At 51.0% G+C, this 25,322-nt stretch overlaps 1 protein-coding gene across 8 annotated transcripts in view; it reads left to right on the top strand.

The window, feature by feature from the left end:
• The window catches only part of MTCL1 (microtubule crosslinking factor 1), a 95,664-nt gene that overhangs the window by 9,972 nt on the left and 60,370 nt on the right, over positions 1-25,322 (top strand). For all 8 annotated transcript variants that reach the window (XM_032467465.1, XM_032467463.1, XM_032467468.1 and 5 more), the window contains exons 2-3: positions 561-785; positions 2,085-2,243. In XM_032467465.1, the coding sequence (XP_032323356.1) occupies positions 561-785; positions 2,085-2,243 (384 nt within the window). The remainder of the gene's footprint in view (positions 1-560; positions 786-2,084; positions 2,244-25,322) is intronic.

Raw genomic sequence — 25,322 nt, 5'->3', positions numbered from 1 at the left:
AATGAAAAACCAAACCCGAGTGTATTTGAAACATCACACAAGGCTTTACCCTTACAGCCCTGAGTCCCATGGTCAGTGCTGAGGTTGTGTTGCGGGACGGGATTTCAGGGACGTTTGCAGGTGTGCGGTAATGCTGGGGCAGCGCACAGTTATGGGTCCACTAAGGTTTATGTTCTTTGAAGGCGACATGTGTCTGACTCACCTTCCTGCCCAGACTGTCTTAGAGATACAGCTTTAGGCCCGTGTTTGGTTTGAATCTAAAGGCTGAGTTACTGCAGAGATGACTGCATTTATGATTATGCTTCTGTAAGGAAATGTCGGGGGTGGAGTGACTGCTGAGAAGCTGTGATGAATGATCCAGGCTAGTTCTTGGCTTCTGCCCCTTGCGATTTGAGCAGACGTTGGGTGATGCTGTCTTGTGCAGGGTCACACAGGTGTGGCTGGACACCGGCAAGTAGCCGGCGGGTGGTGGACGGTGGTGCGGGCAGGGGTGGATGGGATGAAGGTGGGTCCTTGATGATGCACTTGGCTTCTAAGTCTGCCCTGTCTGGCTTGTGTAGGACGAGTTGGATGAACTCCGTGCTGAGATGGAGGAGATGAGGGACAGTTATTTAGAGGAAGACGTTTACCAGCTGCAGGAACTCCGGCGGGAGCTGGACCGCGCCAACAAGAACTGCCGGATCCTGCAGTACCGCCTCAGGAAGGCCGAGCAGAAGAGCCTGAAGGTGGCTGAGACCGGGCAGGTGGACGGCGAGCTCGTCCGCAGCCTGGAGCAGGACTTAAAGGTGGGTGAGCCGGCGGGATGGGACCTACCCCCCGGAAGGGACTGCAGGGGGCAGGATATGGACCTGAAATGTCACCCTCAGAACCCACTTCCGCGCGGTCTTGGTGTTCGGTCAGTGCCGTCAGTGTCTCTCTCAGCAGATTTCAGCTTAAATGTTCTTCGCTCGGTGATTGGTCTTATAGGGCGTGTAGGGTCATGTGGCTTTGATGGACCGAGATTTAAACCCATCATAGGAACTGGAATCTTAACCCCCCTCCAAAAAAGGAAGAAAAGAAATCATAGTAATGGATCTACAATTAAAGGAAAAAAAAAAAACAACACCTGCCCATTGTGTATAAATTGTATAGGAACTCCTCCTAAAGATCGGAAATGTTTTAAAATTGAATTATCAGTTCAATCGTAGTCAAAGACCACTTTTAAAAATTGACCATAATCACTTGGCATTTTTTGTTGTTGTTGCTTTTTAAGTTTCTAGAACGCGGAAAACTTGAAATTCCCGTCATCCAAGTTAAGGCTTGTAGTGGTGATCTAACCGAAGGAGATACGGGGCGTAACTAGCTGCCTGCGGGGTCTCTCAGAACCACTGGCGGGTGTGGGGAGGAGGTGAAAACATCCCAGACTTTACCCCGGTTGTTCTGTCCCCCACAGCTCCTCTCGTGCCCCCATTATCCAGTCGTTTATCTTGCGATGACTTATGCATCGTGTCCCCTTATCACGCGCGTCCCTGTGAAATCTCATGCAGCCGCTCACTGTAACAGGAAAGGGATCTTTGTAACAGATCTGTAAGCCACTAACCACACGTCATTCACTGTGACGTAAAGGTGATTTATATTTCTCTTACAAAATCTCCCTCTTCACTTTTAGAAAGTGAAAATGTGTAACTGCTTTTAACATTCAAATATTGTACCTCAGTAAGCAGCTTAAAACTTGACTCCATCTAGTGCATCCAGAATTACTGTATTTGCTTTTTTTAGCAAGTAGCTTTAGTATTATTTTAGGGAAGAGAAATGCTTGTTTGATGATGATGACAGTGAGTTTAATGTATCCTTGGAAGCGTGCGTGCCTGGGCAGAGTTGGCATTCTTAGTGAGAGTCTGTGAGGAGGGCTGTGCAAAGCGGCCTTTTAGCCCAGGTGACAGTCCTGTTCCCCCTGACTGTGGACTTCATGCTTTAGACGAGGCCTGCTGACAGTGCCAGGGCCTTTGCTCTTTGGTGTAACACAGTGTTCCTTAATGCGCCGCCTCTGAAGTTTGGAAGCACCCTTAGCCCATCCTGACGACTGTCTCTGTGGGTCCACGCAGGTAGCCAAAGATGTGTCTGTCAGATTGCACCATGAACTTGAGACTGTGGAGGAGAAAAGAGCCAGAGCCGAGGACGAGAATGAGACGCTCCGACAGCAGATGATTGAAGTGGAGATATCCAGGCAGGCCCTCCAGAATGAGCTGGAGAGACTGAAGGAGGTAACCCAGCGTCGTCTGTGGACGTGTCCCTGGGGTTGGGTCGTGAGGAACTCGCGACTCCATGTTTCCAGTTCTTGTCGTGGTCTGAGGCAGGGGTCGGCCAGCTGTGGTTTGTGCAGCCCGAGAACTAAGAATGGTTTTTACAATTTTTATAGCATTGTTAAAAAAAAAAAACAAAAACCTAAAAGTAAACCTAAAAAAGCAAAGATGCCAACGTGACTTGCAAAGCCTGAAATATTTGCTGTCTGGCCCTTTGCAGAAAAGGCTTGTTGGACCCTGGGCTAAAGCTGTTTTTTATCATTTCCATTCAGAGGAGCTAGCCGTTAATTTCCTTTATGGGTCCAAACGGGGTATGTTATTACTAAAATACTAAAGTAGGCAGTTGGTTTTTTTTTCCTCGAGAGCCTCTCTTGCAATGAGCTGGAAAATACGCCGTCCTTGCCCATTATCTGTGTAAACAGACGATGTGTGTGCGCAGCCTCTGTCTGTTACCCGGCCAGTGTGATTTAAATACAGATTTCTTTTAAATTTCAGGGAGTGAATGTGTTCTCGCAGAGGGGTCCAGGCCATGAATATGTATCTTTGTTCATTTGCAGCAGTAATGCAAATCCTGTTTTGCGGGGCTCCCATGATAAGATTAAAGCTGAGTGTTTCTTGGAGAACATCCTGCATGTTGATGAAGTTAAAAACTGGTGGTGAGGGCTTCAAGACGGCGGCTCAAGCCAGCGTCCTCACCGCCAACAGCCCCACTTAGCGTGTCAGCTTCCTGGTCTGCCCGCCCTCCACCAGCAACTCACTGGGGGGCCGGACGTGAATGTGAGCAGGCCCTGCCCTCCGGGTGTGTGCGTCCCCGTCGGCGCAAGTCAGCAGCAGAGCCAGTCAGTCACAGCCCAGGCACTGCTGCCGCCCCGCCTGCGACCTCCCTGCCAGCCGCCCTCTACGTGGGGTAGATTCCGCGTGTTGTCACCACTTCTCTGAAGAGGCGTGTGTTTCGTTCCTTGGTCCCTCGTCAGCGCCCCCTCCCTGCTTCCTGAGTGCCCCCGTGGGACCGCCTTCACCGTGGGGACACCTAGAGCAGTGCCCGGTGCTCCGGGGTCCCCGGGGACGCGCCGGGCGAGGGAGGGATGGAGGTGAGGGTGCGGGGCCGCGGCGGGCTTCTCTGAGGGGGAGGGCCATCCTGAGAGCGCTGTCGCTGTGGGCAGCCCTGCCCGGCTGGGGGCCTCGCACCTCTCCGCGTGAGGCTGAGTAATTCATGCCCCCGTTTCCTTCGGCCTGAGTTTTCTGGAAGGCCTGCTGTCATGAGATTTTCCCTCAGTTTCCAGTTGGAACCTCACCTTGAGGGTATGGGAAACAACCTGGAAGTCTGTTTTGTAAATTCTACGTGTGCGTACGTGTAAAGATGCAGATCACACACCTAAGTGAATGCCTGTGTGGAGAGCAAACAGAGACCCTTGCACATTTAGATGGATTTGTGAAGGACTTGGCATCAGGTCAGGAACAGCTCTCTGGGGAGAGAGTGGTCACTGAGGTTGGAGGCAGGGACCCCGAGAGCGGTGAGGTGGGTTACGAGGGGGGGGGCGGTCGGCCCCTCCTTTTCTCTAGGGGTTAAAATGACTCACGAGGCTGGCTCCTCTGGGACCCAGGAATGGTATTTGACCTCTGGAGCTGCAGTCAGACCGGTGGGGCTGCGTGTGTACACCAGGCGTCTTGGTGCTCAGAAGGCTGAGGAATCTGGACACTGGTGGACTGTGCTGGAAGTGGAGAGTGGAGAAGCGAGCCGCCCACGGTTCAGAGGTGGCCGGTGGGGATGCTTATCAGAAAATGCCGGCTGGGGTCTCTGAGAATGGGTTCTCTTTACCGAAGCCAGGACAGAGTCCGCTGAGGGGGGCTGCTGGAGAGCCGGGATGGTCTTTCCTCCGTCCTGAGCCTTGTTCACCTTGGGAGTTTGGCAGCTGCACAAAGCACCACTTTCTGGGAAAGGCGGGGACAGTCGTGCCCCATGTGTGTCCCCAGGGCAGGTGCGGTTGCAGGTGCGTGTGTGCCCTCAGCCTCGGGGGACAGAAAGGGCTCTGTGCTGTCGCTCCAGCATTTCCTAGCCTGCCGGCTGTTTCCCGCTCCCTGGTGCCCTTCTCCAAGGTGGGTTTCATCAAACTCAGTCTGTCCAGGAACAGACTGGTCACCGTCGTCCCCACCTGCACCTGTGTTAATGGTGCCACCGTCCTTCTAGACCCCCAGGCTCAGGCGATGGCAGGGACCCTTGCCACTCTTGCCCTGCCCCTTAACTGCCTCCTGTCCACCTTCACTGTCTTAGAAATTGTCCTTCTCACCAGTATGTGCGGCGACATGGATGAACCTCGAAAATGTACCAAGTGGAAGAAGCCAGGCATTGTGTGAGTCCATTTATAGGAACTGTTCAGACAGGTCAATCCATAAACACAGGAAACGGACGAGTGGATTCCAGCGTGGGGAGGGGGGGAGACCGCCTGCGGTCCCCTGCTGGGGGACGACGTTTGGAACTCCACGGAGGTGGTGGTTGCGTGATGTGAATGTGCTCAGTGCCACTGAATCATGCACCTGAAAATGGCTCATTTTAACGTCCAGTCACATATTTTACTGTCCTGTCCATCCTTTCACCTGTCTCCTCTCAGATGAGCGTCTGAGGGCTGACTGCCGTCACCATGTTAGGCGTGCACTGCTTCTAGCCGCTCCCTTTTCTGTTTTAGCTTCCGAAGCTGAGTGTCCCTCTGCTGAAACAAACTGCCTCGCACTCTCGCGTGGCACCGCTCCATCCCTGCGTCCCGACTGGGCGCCCCCCCCCCCACGGCAATAAGCCCTCGGTGGGGTGCAGGGCAGTGGGAGGGATGAGATGAGACTGTGCCCTCTGGTCCTCTTGGATGAACGGAGGTGTGTCGTGGAAACGTCACCTCCTCCGGCGATAGCTGAGGGTTAGGGAGGGCTGGCAGGCTCCCCCCGGAGCTGTCCCTCCTGGGAGCCAGCTGGCCTGCTCCCGGGGCCTCCTCGTGCCTGTCTGTGCACGCAGACCCCCATTTAGCCCTTCACCTGGGCAAAGCTTAACATTTTTTTTTTTGCCCTTTTTTGGGAAGTATATTTCTAGTACTGTCTGTGGTAGAATATCTCAAAAGGCTGGAAATGGTTAACTTGAGTTTCACCTTCTTAAAGATTGCCCAAGCGCTTTCCCTCAGGAGTATTTCATTCCACCAGAAAGTCTGCTCAACACAAAAATAACTAGCCAAGTTCGCTGGCACTCGCAAGGACGGACATGTTCTAGATCCCTCCGGGGAACCAGGGTGGGTGCACGGAGCCACGGGGGACCAGCTGGCTGTCAGCTGGCCCTTGTGGGACACCTTCCAGCACCATTCAGGATGCAATGCTGATTCTCTGGGTTTGGTTCTGACTTCTTTTGGGCCGAGCAAAGGGTCAGGTTTTGTAAATATTTCTTGAGTGCTTGAGAGGAATATACATGCTCCAATTTTGGAGTAAAGACTTTATATCCATTAGATTGAAGACTTTCAAGCTTGAACTATAACCCATAGCAGGAAGTAGGTTTTATATCGTCACTCAATATACAAATGTGAAGGTTTCACAAAATAATGCTTATCTTTGCCATATCAGGTGCATTCTGATGTTTTCAAGTCTATTCTGTTCTGGGTTTTTTGATGGTGGTTATAAGTTTGATTAGTGCATTAGTGGATTGCCACAATTTGGAAAAAATGTATTGGATCGTTTGTTCATTGTGGTGTTCAACTTTTCTATATCCTTTATAGTTTTGCCTGCTAAATGTGCCTAGTTAGGGTAAAGATAGATTAAAATCTCCCCATTATAATTTTGCATTTAAATTTTCTTCTTGTAACCTGTCAAACTTTATAGAGTTTGAATATGACTGCACAAAGATTTAGAACTATTTTTGTGGTGAATTGTTTCCTTTATCATTTGACAATGACCTCTTCGTCCTAATCTGGCTTTTTTGCTGTAGAGCCTACGTTGTCTACTTTTATCATCTACGTCGAATTTCTCTTAGTGTTTACCTGAGATTGCGTTTTTTTGTGATTCTGTTTGTTTTTCTACGCAGACCTGCTTTCATCTACTGGTCCTGATTTGGGGGTGGGAGGGCGTTTAGCTGGAGAACAGGAAGGGAAGAGATAGAGTATCCTGCATGACAGCCCAGTGATGGGCCCGCTGACTTAATAATGAGGTGGCAGGATGGGACGAGAGAGCAGGACGAATCGGGGGTGTCTGCTTAAGTCATTTTCCCAAATGCTGCGACACGAGAAGAGTCCAGGGTGGGGGTGTGTGTGTGCATGTGTGTGTGCACGTGTGTGTGCACGTGTGTGCATGTGGTGTCTGCACGGAGATCTGGAGGGAAACAGCCTCTGTGTCCTGCCCGCACCCTGAGGGCGGGGATGCGATTGGACTGGAGCCGCGTCAACCAAGGGGACAAAGACCAGGCCAGGAGATCAGCATTCAGAGCCTGTGGGGTTGGCGGGGATACGGGTCGGGGCAGGGCAGCCACCGCAGGAAGACTTGGCAGGGTAGTTTGAACGCTTCTGCTCTAAATGGCACGGTTTTGGTGTCTGGGAAGAAAGGGGGCATGTGTTCAGTTAAACAACCGTAAGTAGCGCTAATGGGGGATTCACTGTTGCTGGAAGGGACGCGGTCGCTCTGGTCCCCGGCACCTGCCCCGGAGCCGTTCCTTGTCAAAATCAAGATGGAGTCACAGCGAGGTTTCCACGAGGCTAGGAAAGGGGTGGTGGCCCCCCACCACGTGCCTCTGACCCAGCACCCTCCCCCCCATCCTCGGGACCTCAGCCCGAGCCCCGCCTCCTCCTCCGCTGCGGCCCCGGGAGGAGGCGGCCTCAGGCTGCCGGGTGGCACTGGAGGGGGCTCCGTGCAGACGCCTGAGTGGGGCCCCACCAGGGAGGACACTGGGAAACGATGGGCTCCCCAGGAAGGGCATCTGCATCTTGCTTTGACCCACTGATGCTTCTCTATAAAACTTCTCCTCTTAGAAGCATTTATTAAGCTGCGTCTTTCATCTCTACTGAGAAAATTATAGGAAGGAGGGCAGAACTTACTTTGAAGAGAGTGGCCCAGCCCTCCCAGCCTGCCTCACCCTGCTCCCTTAGACGGCACCAAGATTCCCACCTCTGCCGACTGAGATGCCGCCTGCTCGTTAAGGTCCTCCCAGAAATGCCACCTCCTCCTTGAAGCCTTCCCAGCACCTGTTTCTGAACTCTTCCATGAGGCACTGATAGATTCTCATGCAGTTGTGAGAAACAGTAGAGAAAGGTCCCGTGTGCCCTTCAGCCAGTTTCCCCAAGTTTACAAGGTACCATCTTATAAAACCAGTGTGATCTCACAACTAGATCGCACCGATTCAGCTGAGCTGTAGGTCGGTTTTGTCACGAGGGTCCCCGACGTGGACCTTTTATGGTCACGCCCACTTCCCTCCCCCCAGCACCTGCTGCTGTGGTCTCTGTTTCCACCATCTTGTCATTTCAAGAGTCTGACCTAAATGAAGGCATGCAGCGGGTACCGGTGGGGTGCTGGCTTTTTTCACTCGGCATCATTCCCTGGAGACACAGCCAGGTTGTGGTTCGTATCCACAGCCCGTCCCTTTTTGTTGCGGAGGAGAGGTGCACGGTGAGTGTGCACCACGCGGAGCTAAACCAGCCCTGGTTGGAGGACGTCTGGGTCGTGTCCGGTTTGCGGCTACTAGGAATACGGTTGCTATGAACGTGTTTTGTGCAGGTTTTTGTAGGAACGTGCGTCATCGCTCCCCTAGGATAGATGCTCAGTTTCTGGGCTCTGTGGTAGGTGCATATTTAGTTTTTTAAAGAAAGTGCCAGGCTGCTGTCCAGGCAGGCTCACACTCACACCAGGCAGTACGGAGGCGCCAGGGCTGTGCGCCCTCACGGGTTTGGCGCTGTCGCTGTCTTTGGTTTTAGCCGTTCTGCCAGGTGGTGTTTCGTGCATTTCCCTGACGGGTATCTTTCCATGCGGTGTTTGCCGTCTGAGTGTCCTCTTTGGTCTCTTCGTGTCTTTTGCCCATTTCCTAATTAGGTTGCTTGCATATGTTACTAGTGTGTGTGTGTGTGTGTGAGAGAGACTGTTGAGTTCTGAGAGTTCTGTTACTTTCTAGACGCCCTTGGTTGGACATACAGTTTGCAAGTATTTTCTCCCGTTTTGTAGTTCATCTTTCATCTTTCAGCAGGATCTTTCGCTGGGCAAGTGTTTTTAATTTTGATGAAGTTCAATTTATAAATATTTCCTTTTATGGTATCAGTTCTCAGAGCCCTTTGCGTAGCTCTAGATTCTGAATAGTTTCTGCTGTGCTTTTTGGGGAAGGTTTTGTAGTTTTACATATGACATCTCCGTCTGTGGTGACCCTCGTGGGTTCACTTTTGTGTAAGGCGTGAGACGCGAGTCAGGGTTCACTTTCTTTGCCAGTGGACGCCCCGTTGTTCCAGCGCCATCTCTTAAAAAGGCTGTTTTCCTCCATTGAATTACTTTTGTACCTTGGTCAGAAATCAGGTGGACACGTGTATGCAGGTCTGTGTCTGGGCTCTGTTCTAGTCCCTGAACACCTGCCCGCCCAGCGTCGATCACTCAGCTGTGTGAATCTCACAGGTGCTTCCTTGGCGGGTGTCTGCTCCAGCCGGCGGTGTGCAAGTCTCGCCGGACCCCTCAGTGCATCTCAGAGCTCATGTCTCTGACGTACAGGATTTGTACATGTATCGGCAGGTCCCAGCCCTTGCCAGGCCCCAGCCCTTGCCAGGCCGTCAGTAGACGTTTGTTGAATTAGTGAAGGTTTCATCATTTTTATTTTTCCTTGACAAAGAGCCGTGGTATTGCCTTCAGGTCTCTTGATGAGGGATTTCTGGTTCTGTAAACGCTGACCTCAGGACAGTTCATCCAGACCGTAATTCTCCTGGAGGTCAAGTATTCTGACCATGACTGTGGGCCACCAGACCACCCTGTCTGGTGAGAGATGAGGAGCACTGCTGCTGCTGGTCGCTTCCGGAACTTTCATCCAAGCCCGGGGTCCCTTGCTGGATTGTGCCACGCCTGGCTGTCTCTGTGGGCGGGCGGCCTCCTCTCTGCCTGTTCCTTACAGCCCTGTGGGTGCCCAGGTGGCCTTCCAGGCAGAGGGCGGCCCCTTCCGTGGCGCGTCAGAAGCAGCAGTGCTGTGTGAGCCGCCACTGACTTCAGGCCACATCCACTCCCCGCAGAGATTTAAGTGCCAACCCCTCCTCCTCTGCCCTCAGCACAGCCTTTCCCGGCACGTGGGAAACTTCACAAATTGTGCGGAGGGTGGCCCGTCAGCCTGTCATCTGCTGTTTAATCCTTAGTGTTGTTTGTGAATTTCAGTGAAAGGGTCACCATTCATGCTGCTTTTCTTAAGAAATAATTAAAATGTAGACAGAGCGCATATTTCTGGATGGTTTAGACGCCACTAGACAGCTGACTGCATCCGTTTTGTGCTACGGGAACAAATAGCAAATGTTTCTGTTTTCAAAATTTACATTTGATGCCAGAGGTGGGGGGGGTCTGTCAGAGTCATATGCTGTGTGTGGTGTTACTGGGGTCGTATAGTTTGGGTAACTTTTATCCTCAAATGCAGAATCAAGAGCCAGAGAATTAGACGTGCCTGGAAGATGCTACCTGATGTTTTCTTGGTGTTTCTCTGACTCAAGTGAAAAGCATCCAACGCTGAGTGGTGTGATTATGGACTGATACACAGTTCTCATTTTTTCCCTTTAGTCAGAAATTATTCAGCATTGAAAAGACGCCAAGTTATGTCTGTATAGTTCTGCACCCGTGCAGATGTCTCACCGTTGAGCAGTTGCTTGCCGGCGTTTGAATTCTTGCTGTAAGGAGGAGGAAACTCAGGGAAAGGACAGGCGGACCTGAGCCTCCCAGGGCTCGCCCACGGGTTGGGCAGCTCTGCTGCAGGACGGCTCGTGGGGGAAGCTCGGTTCTCACTTGCCCCCCAGCATCGCGGATGCTCCTTTCCGCGGCCCGCGGCGGTTGGCCTGGAGCAAAGGAATGTACGGGATGTGGGAGCGTGCATCGGGTGGTCGGCATTCAAGCACGGACGCTGTTCATCTCTGGATGCTGGTGGGAGCTGGTCACCCGGCCAAGCGGTGCTTGTAATTGAGCACGTGCCTTTGGATGGCTGTGTCCTGAGTCGCTGGAGTGGCCCCTCATCCGTTGCTTCTCCTCACACGTGGTGTCTGGCTGGGTCCTGAGCGGGGCTGGGAGCCGGAGAGGGCTGTTTTGGGGGAACGAGTGGTGGGACGCTGGGGTGCCGGGCACCCCCCCCCCCAGAAATGCTGGGCGAGGTGTGTGGAGTGGGCCTGTGAAGAGGCTGGTGAATTTAGTCATCTGTGGGTTTTTGTTTTTTTTTTTTTGCATTTAAAACCAATTGTATAGTTGGTTTACAATGTTGTGTTAGTTTCGTGCGTACAGCAGAGTGGTTTATATGTGTGTGTACATATGTTCTATTTCAGATTCTCTTCCGTTATAGCTTATTACGAGGTACTGAGTATCGTTCCCTGTGCTCTGCAGTGAGAACCTGTTTTACTTATGTATGTATCTTTGCTGGTTTTGTTTGCTTGCTGAGGAGGAGGAGGCCATTAGGTTTCCTCACTGATGCTGGCTGGAGGAGGTGCCAGGGATTGAACCTGGGACCTCGTGTGTGCTGTTCCTGCACTCTGCCACCTGACCTATACCCTTCCCCCAGCGTGAACTTATTTTAAAACACTTCAGTGACGGAGCGCTTTACCTGTTCCAGCTGGAGGGGGTTGTAGGTGCTTGTGGGGGGCCCGAGACGCTTTCCCTCCGGCCAGCTGAGTCCACGCCGGCTTGGCCGGGCTGCTCTCTTCCTCTTCAACTTTGGGAGTTTCTTGTTTCCAAGGGTTCTCTCATGGAGAGTTTTTGGTGTGGGTTTGGATTTACTGTTTAACAGGCTTGCTCACGGGGTTTCTAAGCGAGGGGCCCAGCTGCCGGATAAACCCTCTCGGAAACGGCATGCGTTGGGGTTGCCTGAAGACTCCCTTTTGAACAGCCTGGGCTCTGTGGATGTTTTGGTCTGGACGGCTCTGCCGTGGGGGGTGTCCTGTGCACCTCGGGATGTGTGAGCATCTCTGGCTTCCCCCCACCGGATGCAAGTGACAACTCCCAATTTGTGACAGTGTCTCTCGGCAAAGCCAGGTGCCCTGGGCGGGGCAGGTTGCCCCCAGTGCAGCACCACTGGCTTAGGGAGACAGCAGGTGCACAGCTGGCCGGACGTGTCTGCCTCCCGTCCCCCAGGAGCCGCAGAGGAAGGGACGCTCCCTGGCTGACCCCACGGGGAATGTGGTCCTGAGTGCGTGCACCTGGCCTTGATGGCAGAGTCACGTCTTTCCTGTTGAGGCAGGGTTTGTCGGACACGATTGTGAGGGCACCTTCCGGGAGCTTCTCACCCCGTCTCACTCTGTTCAGGCTCACGTCCAACTCCTGCGCCACCCTAGCAACGTCTGGAGGTTGGCTAGTTATTTGGTTTTCTCCAGGGCGGGCTGGCGACCGCATGGCTAGAAGGCAGACAGCATTTTGAGCACTGCTTTCAACCTCTTGCAAAATATCTTCAGAGATGTCCTTGGAAATGCCGGTGTAGACGTTTGGGTCTTTCTTTGCAGGAGGACTAGAGACCAGCAGCGCTCAGGGCAGGTGATGACAAGGTGTGTCCTATTCCCCGGCTTTTATTGGGAGGTGAATGGGGTTGTATGAAAGTGCGCCAAGGACCCAGCCCTTGAGCCCCGAGACGCTCCCTCCTGGCTTTGCGTTAGAATCCCTGGAAAGCTTTTGGGACTCCTGGCGCCCAGGCCACACCCTGGCATCAGAGCCTTGTGGGGCGGGACCCAGGCATCGAGTTTTTTGCGTTGTTTTGTTTCTCAGGCCTCTGTTTTGTAAAACTTCCCAGTGCTTTTAGATCAGGCGTGGTCAGGGCTGGGAGGTGACCAGTGCATCTGGATCACCTCCGTCATCGTAGCTAACGAGTTCCCGCCCAGGAGTGGTGCTGTGCTGGTTAGATTAACGAAGGGTAAGCTGAGCGTTTGCAGGACAGGCGTTTGGGGAAGATAAGGCCTTGGAGTGACCTCTTTCCATCAAAGCAGGGGCCCTGATGACTGAGCGGCAGTGTGTAATTGCCCCAGGGGGGTAGTCAGCCCGTCTCGACCTGTGTATTTATGACCACAGCAGTCAGAGAGGGCGGTGACTTTGGCTTCCTGTCCATTAATTATAGTTTTCCTAAAACACATCAGAGGCCGGAGTCTAGCATGCCCAGGACAGTGGCCTTCATCTGTCTCAGGTTCGTTGGAACCTGCCCCTCGTCAGATCCACCCACCCACCCTGCCCTGCCCCTTTAGTTTTCTTTCTTCTCTTCTATCCTTTCCCTGTTTTGCACACCTGTGTACACAGTGCACGCCTCCTGCTCTCCCGGATGTGCTGTCTGCGTGTGGCTCTGGCACTCCAGGTGGCAGTGGGCAGGAACCCCCCCGTTAGAGGGCAGGGCGGCCTTGTGGTCACCCTCCAGGCCTCCTGCTGGCCTCCGGGCCTCTCACAGAGCCTCTGAAAGCATCCACTCCAGCAGCTGAATGTGCTGTTGGTGAAAGGACGGAAGGGCAAAGGGTGGTTTGCTGGCCCAAGCTTCTTACTCTGGGGAATGCGCTTGGGGCAGTGGTGGGTGCCTGGCAGAGGTTGGAGGTGGAGCCCCCGGAATGGAGGAAGTGGGGGGCCCTCTCCCAGCCACGACTGAAGGTGTCCTGAGGACCAGGGATGGTCCTTCAGCGCTCTAAGAACCTCACCTTGTTTCCTCGTAAAAGCATCCCAGCGGGCCGGGCAGGGCAGCCCACGTATAGGGGGGGAAATCGAGTTCGGTGACGGCAGGCGACTTGGCCCAGGTCACACAGCTTGCACACAGCAGACAGGACCGCACACCAGCGGGAAGCAGTGACTCTGAGGGACCAAGCAAATACTGACTTCTTCTAAAATCGAAATGCATTTCCCTTAGAGAAGTGGGAGAAGTTTGGGGGTGTATGTGAAATGTAGAAATGTGCCTCCTGTATTACACGTGGAGGCTGTGCGCCTGCAAAACGAAGAAATAAGAAGATAGAGCCTTGAGTCCTCGTCCTCCTTTTTAAATCCCATGTGCCATAATCAGACTGGGTTGGCTGTTTCCACGGACAAACTAAACTTCCACTCACTGACCATCACAGGTGTAGAGGTGCAACATTAAGAGAAAAAAAAATACAGGCTGCCCATGAAGGGACAGCACGCCAGAGCGCAGCTGCCCACGAAGGGAAAACGTGTGTCTGAAAATCAATGAGATAAGCAGGAGGAGGGTGCACGTAGCATGAGCGAGGTCCTGGGTTCCATCCCCAGTGCCTCCGTTACAGACAATTAAATAAATAAACCTAATTACCATCCCCAAAAAGAAACAAATTAAAAAATGAAATAAAATCGATGGAACGTGGTGTGTGCATACTTACAAGTTCCCTCGGACAAGGCCTGCTTAGTCCCCTGCGCAGGGGACTTCCCACCTGAGTTAGGCACCCACAACGTGTGACAGGACTTTAAAACCTTCCTGAGCCAGCTGACGCCGCGTGAGGCTGAGGGAGGCTTTCTGGAGCCCCTTCTGGGGGTCCTCCTGTCACGCGTCCCCAGGGCACCGTGTGCAAGGGTAGTTAGTGTCTCTTCTCCCGGCTCGTCAAGTCCTGGGAGGCAGGACATTCACGTACAGCTTCTTGGGCTGTTCTTTACTTTCATCTTAAAAATGCTGAACAAGTGAAAGGAAACTTCACTGAGTGGCCGACTTTCATTATACAGAGACTGGCTTATTCCTTTACTGGGCTCCACTTTGACGTTTAAGGAGATCATTCAGACAGCGGGGAAGTTTGAAGCTGAGAGGGTCTTCAGGGTGAGTCTGGAGGAAGCAGCAGACTTGCCCCTAGGGGAGCCGGCTTCTGGAGTGGACGCAGGCTGGTGCCCAGCGGCGCGAGGCGGACGTCCTGGCCGCGGTGGCCTCTGGGTGGGTGCTCTCGGGAGGCTCCCTAGAGGCCAGCTGACAGCAGGGAAAGGGAGCAGAAACCATTAGGTGTCAGGCAGGTGACTCCGTGAGGCCAGGCTCCTGGGGTATCTCCCTCAGTGCCTTCAGAGCTGAGAGGACCAGGGCGGGGGCTCAGACCTCAGTGATGCAGGCCCAGCACCGAGCACTGGAGTCAGCTCCATGGTGCACGTGGGGGTGGAAGGCCGCCCTTGGCCACGTGCAGCCCGGGAATGGGGACCAGGCAGGGCTTCCTCACCACCTGCAGGACAGAAGCTGCCACTCACTCAGGGCCACGGTGCGTCCCACCCACAGGCCCATCCAACCAGTGGGCTGGCTTTCTTATAAGCTGCTTTTGGGGGTCATTTCGGCAAAATAAAGTGAATTTGGTTTGGGAGAAGTGTTTGCTGCTTTATTATTAGGTGCATAAAAATTTGTGGTTGTCATAACTCGGTAGGCTTCCTTCCGTGTTAAATGCATCCTTCGTCCCCATTAATGCCTCTGCCTTCGTCCCGCCGTGTCTGGTGCTGCTCTCGGCATCACGTTGTACTGATGTTGCTCTGTTAGCTTTCTTTGAGGTATTTTTTGCTGGTGTAATTTTTCTTCATTTTTGTTTTCAACATTTTTGTGTCACGTTTTAAGCAGCTTAAGGCTGAGTGTGAGAGAGAGAGAGTCCACATCTACCTTGATAAGTGAGTTTGTTCCGTCTAGAGTCACTGATCGCTCTCAGACTTGGATTTACTCTCCTGCCTTGTTTTACTTCCCCTGCTACCATGTTTTTTTCTTTTTCTTTTGTTGTAACCTTCCTGCCTTCCATCAAAAACACTGCGCTCATTTTTAATCTCTTCTATGGGTTTGGAATTTATGTCTCTGTTCTTTCACGGATTGCCTGTGCAGGTTTTACCAAACCTACTTAAAAGTACATTTACCATTCTCCTAGAGGAGACAAGCTCCTTCTGACACAGTGACTTGCTGACAGTCCTTTAGTGTTGGATCCCCACCCCCACCCCATTGTAAGCTTCCATTTCATTTTCTTTTAATTGTAAGTACTTGCCCTGATTCACCATTTGGGTCTAAATTTACCCCTTTCCTTTCCAGGTTCTGTTTTTCCTTCCTTGGGTGCGTTTACTGTTATTTCGGTAAGCCTAGGTAGGAGATAACCTCTACGCAGAGGCTTTCAGATAACTAAAAACTAACTTGCTCCCAAATGGGAAATTAATAGGGTAGAGAATTTCAGGCTAGCAGGTTTTTTCCTCAGCACTTCTAAAGATTCAGTTCCATTATTTTTCCCTGCCTGTCGGCCTTGTATCAGCCGTCAGCCTAGTTGTCAGTTTTGGCTGGTCACCTGACTTTCCCTCTAATTACTTTTAGGATTTTCTTGTTACCACTGCAGTTTCACTCTGATGTGTTTCAATGTGTGCTTTTTTTTTTTTCATAACGTTTATTTCCGTTTTATTGAGATACAAGCGACACACAGCACTGTGTCGGCTGAAGATGTGACATAATCAGTGAATGATGTACGTACGTCAGATCATGATCACACGAAGGCTGGTAAATGTCCATCACCGCACACAGATACAAAGTTAAAGACATAGAAAAAAAATGTTTTCCTTGTGATGAGAACTCAGGATTTACTGTCTTAACGAATTTCATATATAAGATTTTATTGATCTCCCTTGGGACTCACAGCACATTTCCCTCATTATGTTTCGGATCACTTCGAACGCAGTGGCCTGGACCGTTGAGCTCAGGGATGTGTCCAGGTGTCTGGCAGGCGTCGCTGATGACGCAGAGACTGGTGGCGAAAGATCTGTTGGAGCCTCTAGGAGTTACGATCAGTGTCCATGAAATACAGGCCCTCTGAGGCGGCCACCTCGTAAATCTTCCTGGAGGGTAATGGTCTGAAAGAATGAACATTTTCACTTACTCCGCCTTCAGCATTCCTAGAGAAACAGCGGTTTAGTCAGTCACTTCCTGGTGAACAGCATTTCCCTTCAAAAACAGTTTGCCTGGCCTCGTTCCCACACGGGAGGACTTCCCTCTCTCGGTGGAGCCAGCAGGCACTGGCCGAAGGGCTCGGGGACCCACTTCCCACCGCGCCCTGGGCGCCCTGGGCCCTGCTGAGAGATGCTGTTGGCGTTGGGCAGTGTGGCCATGCTAGCTCAGTTCCGCTCTAGATGAAGGATGTCTTTGCATTTAAGGGTGTTACAGGTGATTCTTGTCCCCAGTTCACACAAAGTAGGAAATCAAAGAAGGAGTGAGGAGGCAATTTGGGTCACATTATTCTTCATAAATGCTTAACCTGAGGCCTGTGGGTTCCCAGTGTGGTCTTTGTAGGGATGGCCTTTAACATTTTGAGACTGTTGGCCAAGAAATACACACAATTAGAAACCGCCTGGGGGAGACTGGGGGAGACTGTGGGGGCCTGGCTGACCTCGCGTGATGAGCAGAGAATCTGAGAGCGAGGGGCTGGTGCCGCCTGCTTTCAGAGTGGGAGGCCGCGCCCTGCCCGCCGTCGGCGCGGTCCCATGCGCTGCTTTGAGGGTCGGGAGCAAGGGGTCCTCCTTGACCACCTCCCACCTCAGACGCTTCTGTAGTGGCCGCAGCCCGTCCGCGCCCTGGGCTCCGCAGAGCGAGAAGCCACAAAGGAAAACCTCAGCGCAGAGCCGCTGTTGGAGTGAGGGTCCGCGTAACCCCCGGGAGACGTGGCCCGAGCCCAGACCTGCTGTCTGGTGCTTGTCACGTGCATCCCAAAAAGCATCCCCTGAAAGGCGGGGGCTGAGGGGTGGGCAGGGGCTGCTCCCCCAGGAAGCAGGTCCTCCGGCAGGTTTGGGGCTGTTCCCAGACGGGGAGGTGCTGCCGGAAGCAGGAATGTGTCTTCCCTTAGAAATCCGTCTGCATGTCTGCATCGTCTGTAAGAGATCCTGCACTCCCGGGATGTTTTTCCCCTTGTTACTAAGGAGACGCTTTCCAGAGCCAACGCCAGCATCTGTCAAGGAGGTCGAAGTAACCCAAGACCAGCCAAGTTCGGGGCAACGTCAGCTTGGTGGAGCAGCAGCACCTGACTGCAGGCCTCTGGTCAGGGAGGTCAGCGTGCTGCAGGGGAATGTGGGGCGTGAGGAGGGCCGTGTCCCAGGGCTCGGCTGGGTCCCTGGGACGTGCCCGCCAAGTGTGGGTCCTTGGCTTCGTGCAGGAAAGAATTCAGGAGCGAGCCACAGTCGATTAAGGTGGATTTATTCAGAGAGATGCGCACTCCAGAGTGCAGGCTGTCCCAGAAGGTCAGAGAAAGGCCACAAGGCGCGGGATTGGGTGTTTAAAGGAAAAGCAGTTACACTCTCCACGGACAGAGACCCAGAGTCTGTGCCTTTGCGCCTGGTGATGCCAGCTGTTAGTAACATTTTTCTGTTTATCACAATTGAAACTACATTGCCTCCTTAACTGAAGACCAGTGGGGACTTTTGCATGAGTTGCTTTAACCCTTTGGGAAAGACTACTTTCGGGGGAGCCAGAGGAGGTGTGCTGGGCTAGCAGGTGTGCCCCTGTTCAGTTTATTTTCTTATTTTTATTTTTTTTTTAATTGTAAAATATACATAACATAAAATTTTCCGTTCCGACCATTTTTTGGTGTACAGTTGAGTGGCATTAAGTTCACTCACATGGTGCTTACAGAGCATTTTTTCATCTTACAAAACAAACTCTGTGCCCATTACCTGATAACTCCCTGCCCCCACCCCCAGCCCGGCGGCCGCCACTCTCCCTCTGTCTCCATGAACCTGACTACTCTGGCCCCTCACGTGAGTGCAATCACGCAGTACTTGTCCTTTCCCGACTGGCTTATTTCCTTAGCACAGTGTCCTCAGGGTTCGCGCGTGTTGTAACGTGTGTTGGGATTTCCTTTCTTGAAGCTGAATGATATTCCGTTCAACAGTATGAATATTGCTTTTTGTTTCTCCATTTACCCAGCAGACACTTGGGCTGCTTTCTCCCCTTGGCCGCTGTGAGTAACGCTGCTTGGGGTACAGATGCCTCTTCCAGCCCCACGTTCAGCTCTTTCGCTGCATGTGTCCAGACGCGGGACTCCGGGGTCCCGTGGCGATTCTGTTTTAATGGTTTGAGGCACCTCCGTTCTTCCCCACAACGGCTGCACTGTTTTACGTCCCATCAACAGGATGCGAGGAGTTCCAGTTTCTCCACATTCTCACCAACATGCCATTTTCCAATCTTTTCACAGCATCCATTCCAACGGATGTGAAAAAGCATCTCACGGTGGTTTGACCTGCGCTTCCCTGATGGCAAGTGATGTGGAGCCTCTTCCCATGTGCCTGTTGGCCGTCTGTTTATCTTCTTGGGACAAACATGTATTTAAGTCCTTCGCGTATGTTCTGTTTTACTGAGTCACGCCGAATGGGGTATCAGAGTGGTTGTGACCAGCAAGTTATGTGAATTTCATTTGTTTTATGTCTGTGCCAACTCTCATATGGTCAGACTTTTTGAAGTTTTGCCAGCCTGCCGACTGAAATGGTACATCCTTAAAGTTTTAGTTTGCAAATGCAGCCAAGTGTCATCTTCTGTTTTGTGATGTATCTAGTTTCTGGCAATATCTTCTGATGAATGGAAGTTTAAATTCTCATGTGCTTAAATTTATCAGTCTTTTTATGGTACGGGCTGCAAGGTCATGCAAGTACTTCCCTCTAATTCTGTACTTGCACAGTCAGGTTCTTGACCCCAGCGGGACTTATCTGTGCTGTAGGCCGTGGGCGGGGCTTTGTTCATTTCCCGATATGGATGACTTGTTGAATCACTTCTTAGAGCAGCCCCTTGCACCTTGAGCAGAAAGTGTCCCCGAGTTACCAGGGAGCTTTTGCAAACTGAACACCCTCTTCCCCCTCTTCTGACGAGTGAATCCTGAATTGTGTGTGTGTGAAAAAACACCCAGTGGACTCTGCCCTCTGCTCTCCCCAGAGCGCCGCTGCCTTGGAGGCAGGGGGACGTTTCACGTTTCCGGGATGCTGTAGTGCATCAGTGTCTCGTTCTGTTACTCAGAGGTTCCTTAGCTCTGTTCAGCGCCAACTGGCCGCCCTCTCAGGGTCGGACCTGGAACCTTGTCTTGTGTTACATGTCTGTGTTCTCAAGAAATGATGAGGATTGGTTGGCACGTTTGTGACAGGTAACATGATGGTGGGGTCAAGGAAGCAGCGTGCTGTGTGTAAGGAAAGGGTGGTGGTGCCCGGTTTCCCACCTGGCAGCTGTTTGGTTTTTTTGTTTTTTTAATTGAAGCATAGTTGGTTTGCAGTGTTGTGTTCAGCATAGTGATTCAGTTACACATTTATATATTCCTTTTTATATTCTTTTTCATTATAGTTTATTACAAGATATTGAATATAGTTCCCTGTGCTGTACAGTAGGACCTTGTAGTTTGTCTAATCTGTGTATAGTAGTTTGTGTCTGCAAATCCCAACTCCTGATTTGTGCCCCCCGCCCCACCGCTGGTAACCATAAGTTTGTTTTCTATGTCTGTGAGTCTCCTTCCGTTTTGTAAATAAGTTCATTTGCATTATTCTTTTAGATTCTACACATAAGCGATACCACATGATACTTGTCTTTGAACTGACTTCACTCGGTATGATAATCTCCAGGTCCATCCCTGTTGCTGTAAATGGCATTATTTCATTCCTTTTTACGGCCCCTCCTCCAGGGCTGTCAGTCACCTACGAGGTTCCGTCTTCCTGCAGCACTTTCTCGGGCACGAGGAAAGGTGAAGTGTCCTCTGGCAGCGCCCCAGCATGCGCTGCCACCCTCGCTGTGTCAGGCTGCATCTCTATGTTTAGTCCTGTCATAAATGGACGACCTTAGGAGATAGTTGGCGGCTTACCTGATTTGTTTGACAGCAGTAAAAGGTGGGGCTTTTGAGGAACCGGCAGTGTTTTTGGTTTCTGGGACTTTCTTCCCTGGGCAGTATCACCAAGTTCCTAAAGGCATCACAGAGCATTTGGGAAATCACGGCTGCTCCATGGCACAGCCATCTGCGTGGCCTTGGCAGTGATGGACTCGTGTCAGAGCGGGACCCCTGGAGTGAGAGGAGGGGGCAGGCCACCTGGGCAGGGCCCCTGGCCACGCAGCATGACCACCGCCGGGGTCCCAGGGGGCAGCTTGGCAAGTTGAGCCGGCCAGGGACGGCCCACCGGGATCTCGTGTCAGGCGTTGTTCCAGAGGCAGTGGGGCCTCGCAGGAGGGCTTTAAATGGGGAATGACACGAGCAGAGTTGCATCTTTGGAAGGTGATTGGCAGGAGAGTGAAGCCAGAAGAGGCGGGCCAGTTTGGAGGCTGTTGCAATAACCCAAGTGGGAAACAGCAGCCTGGCCCAAGGCAGGTGCAGGCGGATGGGCCTAAGCTAGGGAAGGGCTGTGCCACCTGTTAAAGCCCGTGAGAACAGTGCCACCCGCTCATGGCGGCCCAGGCCTCAGTGCACCGCAGCCCGGGTCACTTCCTCACCCTGTATCTCGGCCAGGCTGCTGATCACAAGAACTTCAGCTTCTGCAACTGTAAAGCAGACATGTCAGTGGCTGCCTGCAGTTTGTTCCCACGTTTAAATGAGATGAAGCTTTGCTCTGAGGGGAGATACAGGCTAACGGAAAATTAGATTTTGAATTTGTGTCTTCGTCTGTAGGGACTGTTAAAGTTGTTGTCAGCTGGTTGGCCACACATGACTGCCAAGGCCAGAGCAGCCTGGAGAGAGCCCAGACCCGGAGGCCGTCGTCCTCAGGGGCGGGGCCGCACCTGCTGCTCCCGCAGAGGCGGGGCGCCGGGTTCCCAGCGCGGCCTGTGCTGTCGCCGGGCTGGCCGGCTGGGCGAGGAGGGAAGTGTCCACCTTCTCATCGGGTAGAGGGCCGAGAGGAACTATAGAACGCTGCCAGCTCTTCCTTGGGGTTACAAAGCCGGGCCCCAAATGCATAAATTTAGAGGGACAGTCCTCCGTCAAAGGCTTGAGAACTACTTTTCCCGGCATGGGAAGAGTTATAGCAAGATTATTGACGTGCGTTTTTTTTTTTGCTTGAAAAACACTATTCAAATGGGATATTAAAAATGTTAAATATAGATTTTGTATTTTGGTACTTAATAGACACTCAATAAATATTAGTTGAAAAACTTTTTTTTAAAAAACCCATATGCTTCTTGCTACATTGTCTTAATATAGAAATTAAAGCTTGATCCAATTTTGTTGTCTCCAGATTTTACTAATTACACTTAAAAATTTTTTTTTAATTGAAGTACAGTCAGTTACAGTGTATCAATTTCTGGTGTACAGCACAGTGTCCCAGTCATGCATGTACATACATATATTCGTTTTCATATTCTTTTTCATTAAAGGTTATATAAGATATTGAACATAGTTCCCTGTGCTATACAGAAGAAATTTTTTTCTAAATCTATTTTTATAGTGGCTAACATTTGCAAATCTCAAACTCCCTAATTTATCCCTTCCCACCCCCTTTCCCTGGTAACCATAAGATTACTGTGTCTGCAAGTCTGTTTCTGTTTTGTAGATGAGTTCATAGTGTCCTTTTTTCCCCTTTGTTTTAGATTCCACATATGAGTGATATATGGTATTTTTCTTTGTCTTTTTGACTTACTGCACTTAGAATGATGATCTCCAGGTCCATCCATGTTGCTGCAAATGGCATTATTTTATTCTTTTTTTATGGCTGAGTTGTATTCCACTGCATAAACATACCACAGCTTCTTTATCCAGTCATCTCTCCATAGACGTTTAAGTTGCTTCCATGTCTTGGCTATTGTATATACTGCGGTTAGGAACATTGGGGTGCAGGTGTCTTTTTGAATTAGAATTCCCTCTGGATATATACCCATAAGTGGGATTGCTGGATCATATGGCAAGTCTATTTTTGGTCTTTTGGGGAGTCTCCATATTGTTCTCCATAATGGCTGCACCAAACTGCGTGGAGGAGGGCTCCCTTTTCTCCACACCTTCTCCTTTTGAAAGATGGACATTCTGACTGGTGTGAGGTGATACCTCATAGTTTTGATTTACATTTCTCCAATAATTAGTGATATTGAGCATTTTTTCATATGCCTATTGGCTATTTGTATGTCTTCATTGGAGAATTGCTCGTTTAGGTCTTCTGCCCATTTTTTGGATTGAGTTGTTTGTTTTTTTGTTATTAAGTTGTATGAGCTGTTTATATATTCTGGAAATTAAGCCTTTGTCAGTTGCATCATTTGCAAATATTTTCTCCCATTCTGTAGGTTGTCTTTTTGTTTTGCTTATGGTTTCCTTTGCTGTGCAGAAGCTTATCAGTTTAATTAGGTCCCATTTGTTTATGTTTGCTTTTATTTATATTGCCTGGGTAGGCTGCCCTAGGAGAACACTGCTGAGATTTATGTCAGAGAATGTTTTGTCTATGTTTTCTTCCAGGAGATTTATCGTGTCTTTTATTGATGTGCTTTTTGAATGCACTGCAATCATAATCGGATTATCCACCCGACTTGAAGGAGCTCTTGGCTCACTCGAGTGCTTTTTCTTTGTTGCAGTGAAGTGACTTCCAGTGAAACTGCGCTTCTTTCGGGGAGTCACGAGATGGGCACCCCAACTTTGCTGAGGTCGAGGCCCACAGAGCTGCCTTCTGCCTGTGTGTTGATAGACGGTCCAGCAGCAGGAGATCCTGGGGGCGAGGGCAGCCACAGCGGGCAGGGCTGTGCATCCCCACGCTCCCGCACCTCCGCCAGGGCCTCCCACTGGTTTCCGTGGCAATGGGTGGATGGATGGGCGGTGCTCTGGGTACCAGACCCAAGGCAGGACCAGCGTGTGTGGGCACTACTGGGACAGTGTGCGTCTGTCCTCCACGTGCATGTCTCGCAGCACTGGGGTTCTGTGTGTCTGAATTCTAGTGAGGAGAGAGTATTTGTGCAGAAGAGGGATTTGTGAGGCTCAGGCTGCCACTGACTTGCTTTGACTTGAATGTTTATAAGGAATTTGGAACATGTTTGGACATAGCTTGTGTGTGTTCTGTCAAAAGAAGGCTCCAGAAGAATATTTCACCAGGCACTTGGCTCTCTTTTTTAAGTGCTGTATGCAGAGACATTAAACACGTCTCTTTCAGTGACCACCCCAGAGTGTAACATATTTTATCTCTACTTCGTGGTTTGTTACCATAGCATATGAGCTATGCTGTTACTACTGTTTTGGGTTGTGCTCAAAAGTTGGCCATCTCGGCCCTTCCAGAATTAGGTTGGTGTTGTTTTGTTTTGCAACAAGATAATTTAAATTTTGTGCTGTAATTTCTCCCTGGAGTGCTATGTTTAACACCCATTTCCCCTCTGTCAGCACTGAAAACAAGTGTTTTTTGTTCTTGGGGGTTTTTGCTCCATGTCCTTTAATAGTCACTGAGACATGGGGCAGACTTCCTCGTTTCTGAATCCCTCAGGTCCAGTGCCGGACCGGCAGGTGTTGGGGTGAGATACAGGGGAGGCACAGTGTGAGCCATGGCTTGCTGAGAGGGGACATCACAGTAAAAAAAAAAAAAAAAAATAGTCCTTTTTTTGGTTATCATGTTGAAAACAAGATTAAATTAGGAACATGTGGAGCTGGGGCAAATGGAGTCAATGATAGGTACTCTCTTTGGAAAACTGTTCCACTAACCTGGGCATAAGGTGTTGGAGACCTAGCTCAGGGTAGTGGGGCAGGAACGGAGGCTGAATGATACAAACGGACGTATCTCGAAGTGAGTTTTGCTAATGAGCTGGTGAGAGCAAAGTGACGGGAAGGAGAGAGGATGTGAGGACTCCAGCACTTCGAATCTGGGACAGCTTGATGACGGGAATGGACACGGCTCCTTTGGGGAGAAGAGGCTGAGGTCAGACTGGCCCTATGGGATGAGGAAAAATAAACGTCATCTTCTGTTTTACGTGAGAACGTCTGAATAGTGTTATTCTGAGGAGCAGGTGTAAATTTCATGACGCCGTGTGCGAATCATCTGCATAGTAGAAGGACTGAATGGTAGTGTTGCAAGTTTGATTAATTTTTTTTTAATACTTAAGCTTCCACATCCTAGTTGCTGATAGAGTGCTGATAGTTGATAACTTAAATAGAAAAAAAAAACCATTAAAAAAATTCTATAGTTCTCTCTAGCAATTGTGTCTTGTTTTGCCTGGTTTGCTTTGGAGGAAAGTCTCAGAAAAGCCTGGTCTGGCTCTTTATCTCAGAGAAGACCACAGGGAAGAGTAGACTCAACAAAGAGTAAAAATACTTCCAGTCTTAGGTGCGCTGGAGTTTCTGTGCCAGACACAGGAGTACTTCTAAGGTTCTTGGGGTAACTGTTTAAAAATCTTACTGGCTACTTTCCCACTTTTTAAACCCAATAGAATGTTATTGAAAAATATTGTCGCAGGTGAGTTCTAGAAATGGTGATGACTTATGTAGCCAAAATCACGTATCGTGGAGTGGCCTCTAGGCGTGACAGGCAAGGAGGGTGTTCCAGGAACGGCACAGCCCCTGCCCTCCAAGGGGGACGTGACGGGGAGGCTCTGGACTTTGCACAATGCACAGTAAACTGTAAGCGAGACATAACCACTGGGGCGTGAGAAGCCTCAAATGACCGGGGGGTGGACAGGGAAACTCAGGCCCTGTTGCCATGCCTAACATGGCCATTCTGACCTCTTTCTGCAGGAAGAGGGGGTGGAACTGAGCCAAGGCAGAGGCAGGCTGCACTTGAACTTTTACTGCTGATTGCACGGAGCCATGGGAGCCCTCAGCGGGGGAGGGAGTAGCGGCAGCGGGGCCAGACCCCTGGCCAGGCAGCGGGGTCGCCTGGCGGGGCGATGGGAGTCTACGCACAGGCTCAGAGCTGCATGTGGAGGAGCCTGGGTTGAGCAAGAGTTTCCGCAGACAGCTAAAATCACTTTATTAAAGTAGCAAATGCTTACATTCTATTGTTGTCGGCCTGACGTTTGAATCTAGT

Source organism: Camelus ferus, chromosome 24 (genome assembly GCF_009834535.1).
Source record: "Camelus ferus isolate YT-003-E chromosome 24, BCGSAC_Cfer_1.0, whole genome shotgun sequence".
Classification (NCBI taxonomy): domain Eukaryota; kingdom Metazoa; phylum Chordata; class Mammalia; order Artiodactyla; family Camelidae; genus Camelus; species Camelus ferus.
This window is presented reverse-complemented; position numbering and strand designations above follow the sequence as displayed.